The following is a 17,382-nucleotide window of genomic DNA, read 5'->3' on the forward strand; positions in this document are numbered from 1 at the left end:
AAATCTTAATTCTTGTTCCAAATATTACTTCCATTGTGCGCAGCCCCTTCGCGCAGCCCCTTCGCGCTTGTTGCGCGGGACGGCATGATTTGAAAAATTCAGCTCCGTGCACTGACGCTCTCTCGGCGGCTGAATTAAGAAACAGCAAGCTGAGACTAGTATATGTAGGTAACGAGGGAATATACTTGTTGAAATACAGCATATCTACAAAATAATTGAATCAGAATAATTCTATAACACAATAATTGTTGTAAAATTAATAGTGAGTTGTAGAATTAGATGCTATTCACTTTGTTATTATTAATTTCATAAATTCGTTTTCAAACAAACTTTGTCTGCATTAGAAGCGTCGAAAAGTAATGTATTTCATGACAAAAAATGTATTTAAAAAATGAATAATTGTATTATATTATATATTGATTAAATAAAGAAAAATTTTTTAGGAAATTAATCTCGGTAATAAAAAAAAATTAATAATAAATTCTCAATTTCAAGATTTACATATATGCTAATTGTCGGAATAGTTCATATATATTTATGAAATAATTATGAAATAATTAAGCTAGACAATAATTGTATAATACAATTATTGTAAAATCAATAATGAATTATAGGATTATAGATATTGTTTATTTTATCTTTGAGATTAATTTCATAAATTTGTTTTCAAACTGCATTAGAAACGTCAGAAAGAAATGCATCGTTTTGTGAAAAAAGATGTATTAAAAAATGAATAATTATGTTACATATTAAATAAATGAAATTCTTCAGAAAATCAATTTCGGTTATTAAAATAATATTAATATAATAAATTGTCGACAATATTATACGGTAAGAGGGACAGGCGCGGCAATTCTTACGGATTGCGTTTATTTCTCGTACAACTAATCACATTTATTACACCACAATACACGACGGTACACTTAATAATTTAATCGAGTCTAAGTAATAATCGGTACAGTAGCAATCGATTAATGCGGAGGTATAAATAGCATATTCTTATTGCGTAACATCGCGTACAACTCTACGATATATGTACTTGCCGTTCGTAAATTCCGAATAAAAGTCGCACCCCTCTCGGCGACGATTCTCGGGAGGGAGAAACTCGTAATACACTTTTTAGCCGTGATAGAGTTATTTTGTTACATTGAATTACGTACAGGGGCGTGGATAAGTTGCCCGTTAAACATTATATACCATATCATATCTGCACGCCACAGTCAGGGATTAAAGTTATCGAACTAATCGGCTAATCCGTGTGAAATCGAGCCCGTGTTGTAACATTGATTTTTCTCTCTCTTCTTTATTATCGCAATTTAATTAATAGTTGGCGATCTACCGCATATACATGATATAAATTAATGAAATACTAAGTAAAGAGAAAATTACATTGTGTTTATTTTTTTGAACTTTCTATTTGTTGAGAAAAAAGCAGCTACAGATTATTTTTGGCGAACTTCTAAAATCGAAATTTTAATAAAATGAAATAATTTTTAAATTAAAAAACGTTAAATATACGTACATACATTCGTAATTATTTTATTTAAAAAAAATCATTTTGCATCATAAAATATATACCAGGACTTCATAAAAAATTGAAAACGCGAGATTTGATAATGTAAAAACGCCTGAAATATATTTTATCTTTCGATACGTTAATTAAACTTTCAAATTAAAGTTATTCATTTATTCTAACATTTAATTTGTGTATATAAACGTAGTCACATAGATTAATAATTTTGAATTATACATTAAAATTAATACCAAATTTATATTAAATTTTTTTAAATATTATAATTTATAAATATTTTAGTTACAATATTTGAAAGATTTTATATGTCATGTCAAGAGTGATGTTACAAATCATGTTGATGAATGTATTCAAAATAGATGCTTAACTTATCGAGAAACATTCAATAAGATTGAATATTCAATCCTCAAGAGATTGAATATTCAATCGAAGTGCCTTCGCACTTGAAAGTGCCTTCGAGTGCGCGATGGAATTTGAGTGGCGAGTTTATTGACTCTAAATTCTTCTCGCGAGTTTATTTTGCTTTTCTTTTAATTCCTTCAACGATAAGCTGAAAATTGATTCTCTTCCTTACGAATGCAATAATAAATGATTTTATTCATGCATAAATCTGCACGTCTAATCTATTGGTTCCGATCGCACGCGAAAAGTCCTCTTTAATCCCTGTCTGCACGTATTATTCGCGAATAAATGATATATAGTCTTTTAATATCTTAATCTAAAGCTATCTTAAGTTGGTACATTTTATACATGTAATTATAGCGTAGGTGGTGGAGACGACAGATCTCATTTCGAGTTAAATAGAAGTACTAGATCGATTAGTACTAGATATATAAACAGATGAAACTTATTAAAAAAAAATTACATATAAAATCTAATTTAATTTTTAAGAAATAAATTTCCACATTGCGAAAATTCAAATTCAAATCTAATAAATTATTAAAAAACTCGAGAATATATAAAATATAGTTACTAGTGAAAGTTGCAACACATATTTGTGCAAAGATACAAATTTGATATTTATTTTTTGAACACAATAATGAAAATGTGTCTTTTTTTTTATTTTTTGTGGAAAGGAACATATAAATCCCGCGATTCTAAAAGTTTTTGTTTAAAACAATTTTATTATATTAACTTTATTAATAAAAGATATTAATAAGTATATAAACAATTTATATATCTTTTAAATAAGGAGCAATTTTTATTATTTTTGTTTTGTTCCTTTTATGAATAAGTAATAAGATTTAACATAGTTCTCGAGTTTTTATCAAAAAATTATGTAATCATTTTATGAGTGAGAACAGGTTTGTGATTCAATTCAACTTAAAATAATCGCAAGTCTGTGTTGTAAGAACCTCGGTGCGAAATGCGAAGATTCAATCGCCACGATCTTTGATTTCAGAGTGTATCGTTTTATAACGTGAAGATCGATCGAGGATCGAGATCGATCGTCTCCATAGTACGTGATATTATTGGCTCGCGGTCGCAACGACGTGAACGTCCGCCGTTCATCTGTGACGTTATCGATCGCCCGTCAGAATCGTTTCCATCGACATCACGTTCAACCATCGTTAAAATCGTAAGTACATACATACATTGTCAACTACGGCACACACGAAAGAGCGTATGACTGTTTTCTCCTCGTTCAAGAACAAGAGCGATTACATTTGATCTATTTTCCGTGGGATTTTCTTCTGGTAAAGAAACGCTCGCATATGATTAGCGCGACTATAGTTTAAATGTGATTTAGTATTTAATATATGTTTATAAATCTGTTGAGGAAAAGCGTACATCTCCAAATAATTTTTTCATATTTTTATATGTGACGTGAAGCATTTTTTTCTTTCTTTGTAGTATTTTTCATTCGGATGTGCAAACCGCAACATTTACAATCAAAATAGAATAAAATTGCTTTGAATGTGGTATTTCAGATATTTTGCTAAATAAATTTTTTAAATTATAATTTTTAAATTAATTTGTGCGTTGCTTAAAAAGTTTTTTTTAATATACAAATGCATGAATAATTTTTAATTGTTAACAATTGAAAAGAAAAGATTTCTCGTGACATATGTTGTATTGACATAGAAATGTAGGTGTTAGAGTCTTATTAATCACACGAAGACTCGACACATTGTAATTAGTATGTAACTGAATATATGGATATTATCGTCACGCTAATCCGATACGAGTGTCGATGATTGGTTCCTCCTCGAACGCGACACGTGCACTTTGCATTTCCCCTTTATTTTAATTTTAACTTACATTGTTATTCATTCATCGTATTAGAAGGAAAATGATTTATATCGAGCGTACAATGAATACTGGAAGAGGAGGATTCATTCGGCGCAATTTAGGAATTTGACTCGAAACGCGATATGTAAAGGATGACTTGCTCGCGTATAACAAGAGTGCTTTCCAGCAAGAAACAATGTGAATTATTACAACCTTGTTGTTTGCTAATGTTAAACAAAGAGAAATGATCACTGTATTACACTGTGTCTCTTGCTGAAAAGCACAAAAAATGTTTACATTACTTACGCGATTTTGTAGCGATTCACATGCAATTTTTCATCATGTCGCATTTTTTGTTTTAAATATCGTAGCGCTGTAACTATTATAAGTATGACATCGTAGCAACAATCATATATATATAATAGTTTGCATTTTGGTTATCATGACTCAATACATTTTGTAGCGTAGCTAGAGGAACGATTTTATTATAACGACATTATTATAAAATTGAGTGGCATATAAATTACGCCCCTATTCCCTTCGGAGGATCAAATTAGTCTGAAAAATTTTTCTTATTGCACCACAAAGCACGTGGTTACAAATATATAAACGTTTCTACAGATTATCTTATTACCGTTAAATAATGCGCTTGTGCCGTTTCATCTTCGCGAATCCTCTTATCGTACGGTCGCGAGAAAGACTTAACTCTGGAAGAATAGTCTTCTTGCGTGCTGGTGTTGATACCAGGACTTCGGAAAGGATCAGGTGGGACGTAACAGGTGGGTTCCTTAATCGCAGCTGAGTCGATTATGTCGAATAACACGTGATAATTCTCAAACAATTTTCACTGATCTTTATTCGTGCACGATCTTTATCGATATTTCATGCCGTACTGCATCAAACCGTACTTACATCGACGAAGTATACATCTTTTATGCTATAAAGATCAGCGATTTTCACGATCGACGATTAATCGAACGACGACGCCGTCGTCGTCGCCGTCTCAAATCCACGACGCAAACGATCCGGGAGAGTGTCATCATTGATCGATAAACCCGCGACTCACGTCGCGACGTGTCAGTATGCTTAGCCTCTACTGTGTTTTCTCTCCTCTTTCTCCACTACATAATATACCAGCTAGAAAAAGATCTTAATAATTTATATAGAAAATGTACAAGAAAATCTACATTCAACGAACGCGTGATATTTCTATATGAGTATGGTACGACGCGCGATGATCGAGCAGGCGAAGAATAAATAAATTAAAACAGAAGTCGCGAGAGAGGGAGGGGAAGCCCGGGGACGAGTTTTGTGCCATTTGTGATCGAGCAATCCGCCGTGTCATAAAGAAAAAAAAAAATAAATAAATACGACGGGCAATGCAACAGTTGAACTCTTAATTTATTTCTACCTTATATAGAACTTTGAGATAAGAGTTGAAGAAGACATTTATCCACTTCGTTGAATGAATCATTTAACGAAGACATTTGCTGTTCGGTTTCTCGTCATGCCTGCTCAGTCGATTTGCGAAACGCATAGCTCTATACACGTCACTTTCAATTAAACACGACGTGCGTATCCGTCAGTCGGTGCGAATGCCACACGTTCCAATTTTAGATGAGCGCATCTTGCTCCCGCTGGAAGAAGCGTTTAAACCGAGCAAAACGGATGCTCGTTGACGACTTAAATTCATACGCCTCGGATTCCTAATAGCCGTCCTTAGAACTGAATACGTTAGGGTCGATTTATCTCACGAAGATAAACCGATGTCTTCGTTGTAGGTACAAGATATGCCTCGCGATGTGTTTCAACATGATTGCCCAATTCAAACAAATCAACATATCTAAACCCTTCAAATGTCGTTGATAAATCGAATTTGCAGAGTGGTATTCACGCTTTTGCATTGATATGTAAACACAAATCGTAGATAATGTTTGTGTGCGGAAGCTTGGTAAAGAGTCAAATAAAACAATAGAGGATTCAAACTGTTTGAAGATCTTTCGTCTTAGCAAACGTTTACTCAGCAATACTAAAACGCGGTCATTATCTTTGTCAAGAGAACGCTGTTGAGAAAGATTGATGAAAGTATATAGATCTAACTAGTGCTAACTTTTTACTGGTGAATTTTTTAAAGAATCTGTAATTGATCGTTTTTCGAAAAAATATTTAAAAAATTAATGTTTTATATATATATATATATATATATATATATATATTATAAATTATATATAAATAATCGATAATTATCAATTTTTTGAAAATTAAGTGCAAAGAAGGAATAATAGAAATTTATTTATTTTCAAATTTCAAGTGGACTTTTATAAATTGGTAACTTGAGAATTGATTGTCCAGATATTTAATATTATATTAGAAATTTATAATAAATGATCTTTTTCAATGATTTTTTTGGTAAGGAATTTCGGTATTTCTTTTTGCTAAAGGAAAATTTTCAAAACGATCAAAGGGAAATGAAGCATGATATGATGATGTTTTACATCGAATAAACGATCAGAGTCACAGTAACTTTCTAGCAGGACGATAAAAACGATAACGCTTCTCAGATTCCGATGTGTGATATATCCATAATGATAATATATATAATATAATAATTAAATATATTTTATACCTGAACGTATCTTTGCTTATCTACTTGCTTCGCGTCCGTTTTCGTTTCTCTTTTTACCTCTCTCGTGATTTCATTGGATTCTCGCGCTGTTTCCCTCTCACGCCCACTTTCTCCGAGTGCACCGGCTCTCAAGACACAAGGCGGCCGCGAATAAATCAGATTTCAAATGGCTAGACGTGGTACATGTACGTACGCATTTTGCGCTTGTCTACTCGAGACTAGCCTTTTAGTACCGACGGCAATACGAGCCCTCTAGTGCTGGACGCGGTTGAATCATGCTTCCGTAGCAGGTGTGCCGCGGTTTTCTCAGGAATTAAGTCGAAGCGTACATATTATCACATGTACCTTCATTCACCTCGCTATTTCTACTCCGCGACGTTGAAAGATACCGCGATGCATAATTTGCGGTCATCGTACAATTTTATTACAGCAAGATTATTCTTTATATTATATTATGCAATACAAAACATTCAAACAGTGTTTTTGAAAACTGGATTAAATAATTAAATAAAATAATAATAAAATAAAGGTTAGTCATAAATTATAAAAACTATATGTCTCTGCGATTTGTTTTTGAAGAAGTAAAATTAAAATAGCAAAATTGATTGACGGATTTAGAAAAGGATCACATAAATTATAGACATTCTATGTTCCGAGAAATTACAATTTTTTCCCTATAATCTCACAATTGCGCTAAATTATTAATGTATAAAAAAATCAAAAGCATGAATTGAACTTTTCTTCAAACGGAAGTTTTCTTGTATGCTCCCTTTTTCAATCTTCACTTCAATTTTTGCTCATAAACAAAATAAAAAGGGATGAACGAGATTAAAGACATCGTACATCAGTATGCGATTTTCGAAATTGATTTCGCTTTGCCGAATCTATTAAGCTTTAATGATAGTACCTTCTATAATATAGATGCATTAACGCTCAGTTCGTACATATCATGCTCGCATCACATCGTGCACAATCTGTACACGTCCATGTTTTGTATATAGCAAATTGATGTTGATGAAAATGAATTACCATCGAACCGTCGGAGAAGCGTTTTGAAAGAGCTCGATTATTTTATATGTTATAGAGATATTAATATCACGTTCTCTCGCAATTCACGTTGAATATTGTTGCACGCAACTTAATTAAAACCATCAATTTCTATTGATCACGACAGTGACTGCGCTACGAGCATTATGATGCGGAAGCGAATATCTTTTATTTGAATCTGGTTCGGTTGTAGTATTAACGGTACAGAAATGACGACATATTCGGGCGATTATTCGCCATTGAATAACGGGGGTACCGCCAGAAACCACCATACCGGCGACGATTTGCGGTATTCCAGAGTAATTGAATCTGTCGCGTAAATTCGACCCGACATTTATCTCGCGACATTTCTCACGGACACGCGATTTATCGGGTGCGAACGGGTACGATGGCGAGCCTTCAAAGATTCATGCCGTTCAATAAATCGCTTGTCACGGAGAAATGTCGCGCAACAAATGTCAAGAGTGAATCGACATCGGGGAATGCGCTTGCTCTACAGAGACGTTAGGTACTCGACCGAACAGCAAATTGTCATATTAGAATGGAAAATCTAGACTAATTTGCATTTGATTCAAAGGATATGTGCTTGGCGAAAGTCAGAGCAAAACTGAAGAATTTTTTTAATTTAAATAAAAATTAGAAAGAAATTTCATAAATATATATACGTATAATTGATTGATAATACAGATATGAATCTGAAATTTTAATGGTTATTCATCAGTGTGTATTTTGAACGATCGATCATTCCTGTGGATCGTTTCAGGATTGTATCTCGCAACGAGATAGTTGCTTTTGCACGCAACTTTTCTATAAATATGCATTGCTCGCGTTACTTCGCGGGGCGGACGTACTCGTCATGGAAAAATCGCTGCTCCCCCTTTCGTCTTCCTTCCTCGTATCTTACTTTCGACATAAGATCGTCGATGAATACCGCGCGCAAAACAAAATCGGCACCCCGATACTGGTATTCGCGGTCGGGAAATCAAGATATGCAGGTTCCTATACGAACACGGTTAGGAGGGGATTGACTTCTCTCTTTTCCTCTCTGTTTCTCTCTCTCTTTCATCTCTCTCTCTCTCTCTCTCTCTCTCTCTCTCTCTCTCTCTCTCTCTCTCTCTCTCTCTTTCTGTTACTCTCTTTCTTTATCTCTTTCTCTCTCATTCTTACATACACACGAAACGCACGCATACATGTGCACACACTTCTTCCTTTCTCTCTCTCTCTCTCTCTTTCTCTCACGTTCTTTCACTCACACTCTTATTCTTTTTCTCTCTTCATCTTGCTTTCTATCTCTTCCTCTCCGCGACGTACGAGCATCTCAATGGCACGATCTCGCCCTTCGTTGGAAACGACGCATTCGACGGTGCCATTCGTCGCGCCATTCGATGACGATCGACCTCTGTGTCACTGTAAGTCCACCTTGACCACCGCCGTCACTCTCTTGGCCAAGGATCAAGTACGATCTGTGAATATAACAAAATTGCATGAGTTTAGTCTCAGTCGTTGTCCAGTCGTCAGCTGTTGCCGGCTATCACAATTTCTAACAGGCAGTCCATGGACGTTACAATTTATTTACATATTATCAGAGATATCCCATTAAAAATGATCATTTGATTGATCATTTGATTGATCTCTAAATGAAGACAAGTAGAAAATTAAATGGTTATGAGATATAAAGAACATAAAAAATTAGGAGCTTTATGTAATTATTAATGTCTTTTAAATGTGCATTGTCCAAACAATTAATTAACGACGAAATTAATTAATAATAATAGTAATAAAATAATAATACTTGTGATTCACAAGAAACAAATTTAGATTTACAAGAATTTAGAATTTTATAAAAATAATAAAAATCTATTCTATTTTATTTTTATTTTGAAAGGAATTTTATGTGTGTATCTGGAAAAATATATCTCTAAAAATTCGTTTAAAAAATCTGCAATATTATTTAAATTTGTCCACATATAAATGTAGTAGACACTTTTTTACTTTTTTAAAAATGGGCAATTTAAAATTATTCAATTTTTATGATATAAGTATTCATATAAAAATGAAAGAATTTCGATTCAACATTGAATTCTTTGAGAATGCTTACTTATTAGGTTTGATTTTTGGGCATCTGCAAGCCAGATCAGCTGAATGAACGTAAAGGGACACGTCGCCACGTCGAATCCTCGAGTTAGGATTTTTCTTGTAGATGAAATCGACGTTTAGAGTGAATCGGATCCAGGATGTGCCTGATACGCTTGTGCCGGTCTGCGAGCTGTCGCTTTTCTTGTGTCTGTCCGTTATTCTGCCCAGAATAGCTGCGTTGAAAAAGAACATATTGAGCATTACATTTCAAGCATACACATAGTAATGTTACCAAGTTATATTATATAATTGAGATAGAATATCTGGAGCAAGATATATATATATATATATATATATATATATATAAAATCGAAAATTCCATTTTGAGAAGAACATATTGAAGCCTTTATTGTATTTTATAGAATATAGAATTTCATGGAGACAATGATGACTTCGTTCGACAATAGCTGAAGTTACTTTTTTTTTCTCCGAGTATTCTACAAGATGAAATAAAAGATTTTTAGTACATCATTTTTAGAATAAAATTTATCTTTTTATTATAAAGTTTTATAAAATAAAACTTTATATAAGTAAATGTAACTTCATAATTCTAAATAATTTCGTAAAACTTAAAAAAAATGTAATTAGAGAATTGATGTTTTACGTTGTAATTAAAATGTATTGAACGTAATAGTGTTTAACATGAATCCATGTGTTCCTTTCGTTCAAAGGATGTCTAGGTCCTTTCAACCTCTGTCGAGACTATAGAATTGAATGGGAGGCGGCTGGGCACAACTCTTTTCTTTTCTCCTGTTACGACTTACCATCGATCCTGTCGTCCTCAGGACAGGGATACTATTAGCCTTTCGCCAAGGACTAGGGTCATGCCCCTGCGAAACGATTTAGCGTTGAGTTGCATTCGATCGAACCATTCATTACTCGACGTCGGTGTTACGAGTTTATACGCCGTCGTGCTTGACCCCGGAGTTTGCTATTCGAATCACGGGGCCGCGTTATTCTTGACATCGTAGTCTGGAGATTTTACATCTCTCGTGGGGGAGAATAACAGAATATATTTTTGAAATGGAAATGTGTATTTTCTTTGCTTCGTAGCAATTTTTTTTTCACGAATTCTAAAACTGACTTTGTTGAGTTATTACATCCTTAATACCCTAAATTGATCTCTTGTTGAGAAAACGCAATTAATAGACGAAAAAAATGTGAAATGCAAAATTATTGAATATTTACATGAAAAATTATATATTTGTACAATTTTGTTTTTATTCTATAACCAATTTCTGTTGTTATTCTAAAAATGTTTATTTCTATTAAGAAAAAAAATTTCCAATGGATAAAACTCAAACTAAAAAAAAACATTTTATACATGATATTTGTAGATAAAAATCATTTTTTACTTTATTGATGTTTTATGAAATATTTCTTTCCTCCTCTAATCTTTCATTTTTATCAAGTCAAATTTTTCTTATATGCAATTTTATCTTTGATGATTTGTTATAATGTTTAAAATCATTGTAAAATCATTGTAGAAGCTTCCTATGACATCTCTTATTCCTTGCTCTGAGCGAAAAACACGTGAAGGCACGTGCACGAGGCGTCGCTTTCCGATCGGTTTCGCTTTTGCGACACGACTATAGGATGCACGATCGTTTGGCCTATTCTAAGTTGGAGACAGCTAAGTGCAGACCTGTTGAAGATTTATCTGCGCTGAATCAAACGAGCGGACAGGAAAGGAAGCAAGGAGCGTCGAAGCTGCTCTGTTCGGCTAAACCCGCGACTATGCTCAAAGGCATACCATTCTATTATTGAAAGCCCCGACACCGTTAAAACGCGAGTCTTTCATTTTTGAACGAGTTGTTATATAGATACATCACTGCGAGAAGAGAGCGCAATTGCGACCGTATGCAAACAACGCTATCCTTTCTTTCTCGTTCTCCTTAATGACGGTTTTAGCCAATTCCGAGCCCCAAGTATTATAAACCGATGTGAAATTTTAAATTTTTTATAAAGAAATAACGAAATTTGGATATTAATTTTTCATATTTGTTACAAAGAAGCAGATGCAGAATATAAATTAGTGTAATTATAGAAAAAAATTGGAAATTAGAAAATAGAAAAGATTCTTTTTAAAAATGATTTTTAAAATCTTTTTCTATTTTATAAATATCAATTTTGATTTCGTTTAATATAATTTTTCTTAAACGTCTTTTGTTAATCTTTTTATGCAAATGCAGGGCTTTCTAAAGCGAAATCCGTTACTGCCTCTTCTCTTACTGTCTCCCTATTTTTCTCTCTTCGGGTCCCTCTCCCTATGCGTACATTTATGTTCGACTTTTTCGAGGACTTTCGAAAGAGAGAACGGCACTCTGGCATAAATCGTTGTTTTACATGCGTCCTCCACACATTATTGGGGCGGGCACACATCTATTCCCGATAAAAGCCGAAACAATTCCGGTAGCTTTGTGTCGCGCAATGTTTTTCCATATCGGCCAGCCAGGATTGTCTACATCACTACGTTTATTGTCGTTTTCGAGCGCTGTCATTTAACTTGTCAGTGTGATATTGGATTAGAAGTTTTGTATTACTTGTTTATTGCAAAAATACTGGGTCATATTGAATATAATACTAATTCTTAATTTTTATACACTTTGAAACTTTTGATTGTTTGATCCTTTAATGAAAATTGAATATTTCTCTCTATATCTTTTATAGTGCTTAAAAACATTTATCAAAATATTTATTCTTAATGATCAAGAAATTACAAGAAAATATAGATTTTATCTTAAGAAATTCGTCATAACATAAAGATGTTGCGTGATAGTTTCAAGTATGAGTGTAGATATATTTTAAAATGATATATCCCTTTACTTTAGAATAGGTCGTTTTATTTTTAGAAATGTGATAGTTGATATAAGAACGACTTAATTATAGAATCTTGTGATGGCGGGAGAGAGAGGCGGGACGTTTGTCGCGTTGTTTGGGTTTCTACAGTTTGGGTTCCATTATATCGGAGGAGTGAGTGCAATTATCTACACAGTTCTTTGTCTACAGCGTTGTTTGGTTGTCGGGAACACTTACCGTAGTCTCTTTTGCAGTACTTGTTGAGATTTAGCCTCTTCGTGCTGGCGCGACACTTTCCGCACTGATCTGCAATGAAACCAAGTAAAAAACAAATTTCAGTGGCTTTCAGTGGCTTAATCAATTTATGGCTGCGCGGATTAATTTTCATGGGCGTAGCGTTGGCGAACGAGGAAACGCATTGTTAGTAAAGCATTCTTTAAATTATACGCAGAATAGAATTCGGTCGGATCGAGCAATTGTCTTAATTGATCCTTGTGCAGAGGTTATCAAAATGGCGAATCACTATTATTAATCGTGGTATGCCTGACATGATTAATCACATTAAGGTCTCACATAACAAAACCATATTAAGCTCTCTCACATAGTTGTGCTATTTATTCATTGATTAACACTGTTATTATTATGGGTTTTAATATATGAATCAAATTACATTGAAACGATATGTCTGCATTATGAAAGCCTTATCTCTTTATTAAAATTATCAAAAATAACTATTGTTTCGCATCTTTTTTGAAATAATTAATCTTGCACTCCTCGGGAATGTAAATAGAGCAAGACTATAGAATATTTTGAAAAGATTGGTTAATTGAATTTCCTATCGCAGTTTGCAATGATTTAAATTAAAAATACAGTATTTAAGCAAAATAGTCTGCAAACTTAATCTATTAATAATATAACAAATTGAGTTTGCAGACTATTTTGCTTTTGAAGGTATTGTGATTTTATACTTTAATGAAATTATATCTTTGACTTATTTTTAAGTAAATTTTATTTAAAAAATTGTAAATTAAATAATGATTAATGCTAATTAAAGTTGTAAGTATTTAAAGTTGAAAATTGCAAGTTCAAACAAGAAATTTTTCTTCGGTATTTTCAACAAATTACTTTCATATAAAAAAATTCACAAAAAATATTTCGCTATCTTTGGTAACGTTGGTTATGTAATAGTCTATACACATAGGCACGTAGATCTGGTGTTAGTGGAGACGACAAACGAATATCATGACGTCACAGACGGGGAGCCTTCGACCTCGTGTCGCGAACACATTGTAGACACTTGGATTACTTCAGCTCGTCTCGTCTCGTCTCGTCTCGCACTTGACACGACCTATTATCATCCACCAGCGAATCCATCCATCTATTATGGTATCTAGCCGCGACTATCCATCCATTATATCCCATACGGTCAACGCGTCTCGCAGCCGTTCAATTAATCCCCCGGACAATATGTTATAGTCTCAACTGGAGGCCAAGAGAGATGAAAGTCGGTAATGTGATTAGGACGAGAAACTTTAGAACAGTTTGTTACAGAAGTTGAAGGAAGTAAGGTTTAGATTATCTTTTAGAAACAATGGAATGACTTGAAAGAAATTCAAAAAGCATCATAGATGACATCAAGAAATAACGAAAAATAAGAATTTTTATATATTTCATGAATTTTAAATATATGCAGTATACGATGAACATATTATATTTTTATCATATTGTTTTAATCATTGTCCACGCATAATATGACATATTAATACACATTAAATCTTCTACAGATATTATTTAAACGAATTAAATGTTACAATATAGTTATATTCACTTTGGGACTTTAAAATTTGAATGAAACGAGATATGGAATAAAGTTAATTTCAATAGTCTCTTAAGAGAAGACAAGGTAAAGTTAGGTAAATTTTCCAAACCCAGACGTATTTGAACATTCATCAGAAAAGGAGAACGTGCTCAGAACGTACTATAATTTTAAATTTGATTTGTTTGACTATCGATTTTACTTCATGTTCTCTTTAAATTACGGCAGGGGTCCGATCAGTTCTGAGTACAGGTAGGCAGATGCAAATCGACGTCAAATGCCATCCGCATGGGGCTAACTGGTGAATTAGCGTGAGCTGCCCACCTGGTGCTGATTCGCGATACCACGCTGATGTTCATTTGTTCGTACGTCGGGACGTTCGCCGGATCACACACGTGTCGGGGATTGAAAGTGCGTGATTGATCGGCCGGTCGGGCGATCGAGAATTGCCCGCGAGATCATCCGACTGTTGCGTTGATTTATCGGCAACGACGTGCTTGGATTTCATAACACGACGGAGATGATAGTCGACGAAGAGGTTTTCTTGTATTGGAACTGAATCTGTTGCGCATGTCCTACATGAGTCACAAACATGAGTGACATTCTTGACTTACGAATTAATAATACAAGTATTGAATTGAAAATAAAATCATATTCGTTATTATTACGGAGTCGTTTGGATGGCTTTTAACAGCCATCTTTAAATCAAATTGATAACTACTGGAAAGATTATTGTACATAGAAAATATCATTCAACTGATTAAAACAAGTGATTATTCAGATTTTTCTTTTAAATAACAGTTATGCTTAACAAAAAATATTTTCTTGTTAAAAATCTCAAAATTTACTTATTACAAATTTTAGAAAAACTTATATACTCAAAACAAAGAATTCTTTCTTGAAGTATAGATATAAAATTTTACAGAAAAAGCGATTTTATGTAATAAATTGTTTTAATTTAATAATTTTGATTGAAGTATTAAATTTGGATTCAGAATTTATTTTAAATTAATTTAATGCTTGTAAAATGAACTTATGATAGATTTGCGGGTTGATAAATTTGATAGACAACAAGTAGTCTGTTGTTTAGTACAAGTTATTAAATTATGATTTTGTATCTAGGTAAACTTTTCTGTAACAGTTTACCCAGTGTTTGCATCGGCATACATTAAGTGCAACCGGATGGAATTCGCTATTATATTTGTTTACACATTGCGAAACATCAGTTCGTTGAATAAACGACATCGAGCAGGAAATTGACGGAAGAAAAATATCGGTCAGATGAAATATTTAAAGTCACGAATAGAGCAGCAAAAAAATATTTGTTTTCCGATACGCGAGAGTAACTGATTCTTTCACATGCATGGTATTTTACGACTTCAAACATCGCGCATCCGGTTCGCGAAAATGGACGGTGTACGGCAAAAAAATAAAAGTAAAAATGTGCTATAGGAGAAGAACACTTTTCAAACGGGATAACATACGCGCGAGGCCGACATTGTCACGCGGTATCTCACATTCCGCTCGCGTTTGGACGCGTTTTTACGACATCAGTGAATGACCGCTGCATCTTTTCTTATTTTTACAATAAAGCGTTTAAAGTTTAAATCAATAATCTCTTCGTTTTAATGTTCTTTATTCACATTACGAATATAAAATAATTCTCTCCTGACGCAAAGCTGATATATTTGAAACATTAAATCTTGTATTACATGTACTTGCGTAAAGGAGTAATATTTTATCTCGAGAGATATTCAGTTATTTAATAAGATTCTCAGCTGGTTATTCACTGAACGGGATAACTCGCATACATCAATACTCTTTCTCGTTCGCGTGTCGTTTATCGAAGTATATCGCGAAGTGGCTGCGAGAAGCATGCCTGATAAACGTGAGAGCACGAGAGAGACACTTTGCTTTCACGAGCGAGTTGAGAGAGATGAGAGCTTTGAGATCTTTAAATGACCTGGGAGTGTCGAACTTTTTACTGGACTATTATCGTAGACTCTTGTAATGTACGTCGAATAGCTAAGCTGGTGAGATACGAGTAAGGAAACATCATTACATGCAATACAAGAAGCGGAGTCTTTATGAACCATGAAATATCCGCATGCTTTCTGTATGTAAGATTTTCCTCGATAATTTTTTTTTGTATCGCTAACCTGATTTAATAAGCTTCGATCTCTCTTAATGAAACAAAGATCGAATTGAGGATAGAATTGAGTGAATTTTATAAACGAAATGCACTTCATGTTTGAGAAGCAAAAGAGATCATATGTTCGTATAATTTTACTTTATTCTAAAGTATTTTATGTGGATAATGAAACTCTGCGTTATTTTACATTTAATTAAATTTACGGGATGTAATAAAATTTATCCTCGTGTATTTTCATGTATTCTCCTTATGAAATAAGATCTAGCATCTGAATCTTTTTGCTCCTCAAGTATAGATTTACGCTAATCGTGCGTGTCGCACACTACTTCAATCGCGTGCGAGAGCAGTCAGTACGATCGATCCCGTAATCATGGTTAAATGCCTTCGAAGAAATTAATCCTTTTTCTCATGGTCGATGCTCGTTTTAATGCTCAGTGTGGTTAGGAGAGGTTTATCGGTTACGCACTGTCGAAGCCAACAAGATGTGCGCATGCTCTTCTTATTTATCTCGTTCTTACCGCGATAATTTTACCTCTGTCGATTCTGCCTCCCGGCTACTCGGCAACTTAATTCTAATTATTAACAGCGATCTTCTCTCCTGTGAAAACTTAAACACATCGGTAGTATTCGAGCATATAATAAAGTAAAAAGAAAAAGAAATGAAAAAAGATGATTTAGCGAGTACGATCACACAAGTGAAAAGGTGAAAACAAACGTTCGCAAATTCAATTTGCTCTTGGCTGTCTATTTGAATTGAGATAATTAGATCTTTTTGAGATATTTAATATCGGGAAATGAAAATGTAATTTCGATTTATTTGTTATTACATGTTAATATCGCATAGTGGCGAAAGGAATATGTAAAATTGCTGTGATATGTATAAAGACACGTATATATCTATACAAGAATGTATAGAAATTTCACGAGAGAAATAAACTCTTGGCTAAATTATGTTTTATTATTATCTAATTATAGAATCACCAATTATGAATCTGGATTATCTGAAAATTATATTTGATAATTTTCAGGGAAATCAGATATCA

At 33.5% G+C, this 17,382-nt stretch overlaps 1 protein-coding gene and 1 long non-coding RNA gene across 5 annotated transcripts in view; one reads left to right on the plus strand and one right to left on the minus strand.

Annotated features, from left to right (window-relative positions):
• The window catches only part of LOC147910584 (uncharacterized), a 232,954-nt gene that overhangs the window by 19,774 nt on the left and 195,798 nt on the right, over positions 1-17,382 (plus strand). For all 4 annotated transcript variants that reach the window (XR_015544210.1, XR_015544209.1, XR_015544207.1 and 1 more), the window contains one exon: positions 2,934-3,110. This is a non-coding gene — a long non-coding RNA (uncharacterized LOC147910584). The remainder of the gene's footprint in view (positions 1-2,933; positions 3,111-17,382) is intronic.
• The window catches only part of LOC105143532 (netrin-1), a 199,545-nt gene continuing 188,351 nt past the window's right edge, over positions 6,189-17,382 (minus strand). The window contains exons 5-7 of the mRNA XM_011051916.2: positions 12,609-12,677; positions 9,535-9,745; positions 6,189-8,899 (exon numbers count right to left, since the gene is read on the minus strand). Of these exons, the coding sequence (XP_011050218.1) occupies positions 8,755-8,899; positions 9,535-9,745; positions 12,609-12,677 (425 nt within the window). The 3' untranslated portion in view covers positions 6,189-8,754. The remainder of the gene's footprint in view (positions 8,900-9,534; positions 9,746-12,608; positions 12,678-17,382) is intronic.

This window comes from Acromyrmex echinatior, chromosome 2, assembly GCF_024713525.1.
Source record: "Acromyrmex echinatior isolate Ae372 chromosome 2, ASM2471352v2, whole genome shotgun sequence".
In the NCBI taxonomy this organism is placed as follows: Eukaryota; Metazoa; Arthropoda; class Insecta; order Hymenoptera; family Formicidae; genus Acromyrmex; species Acromyrmex echinatior.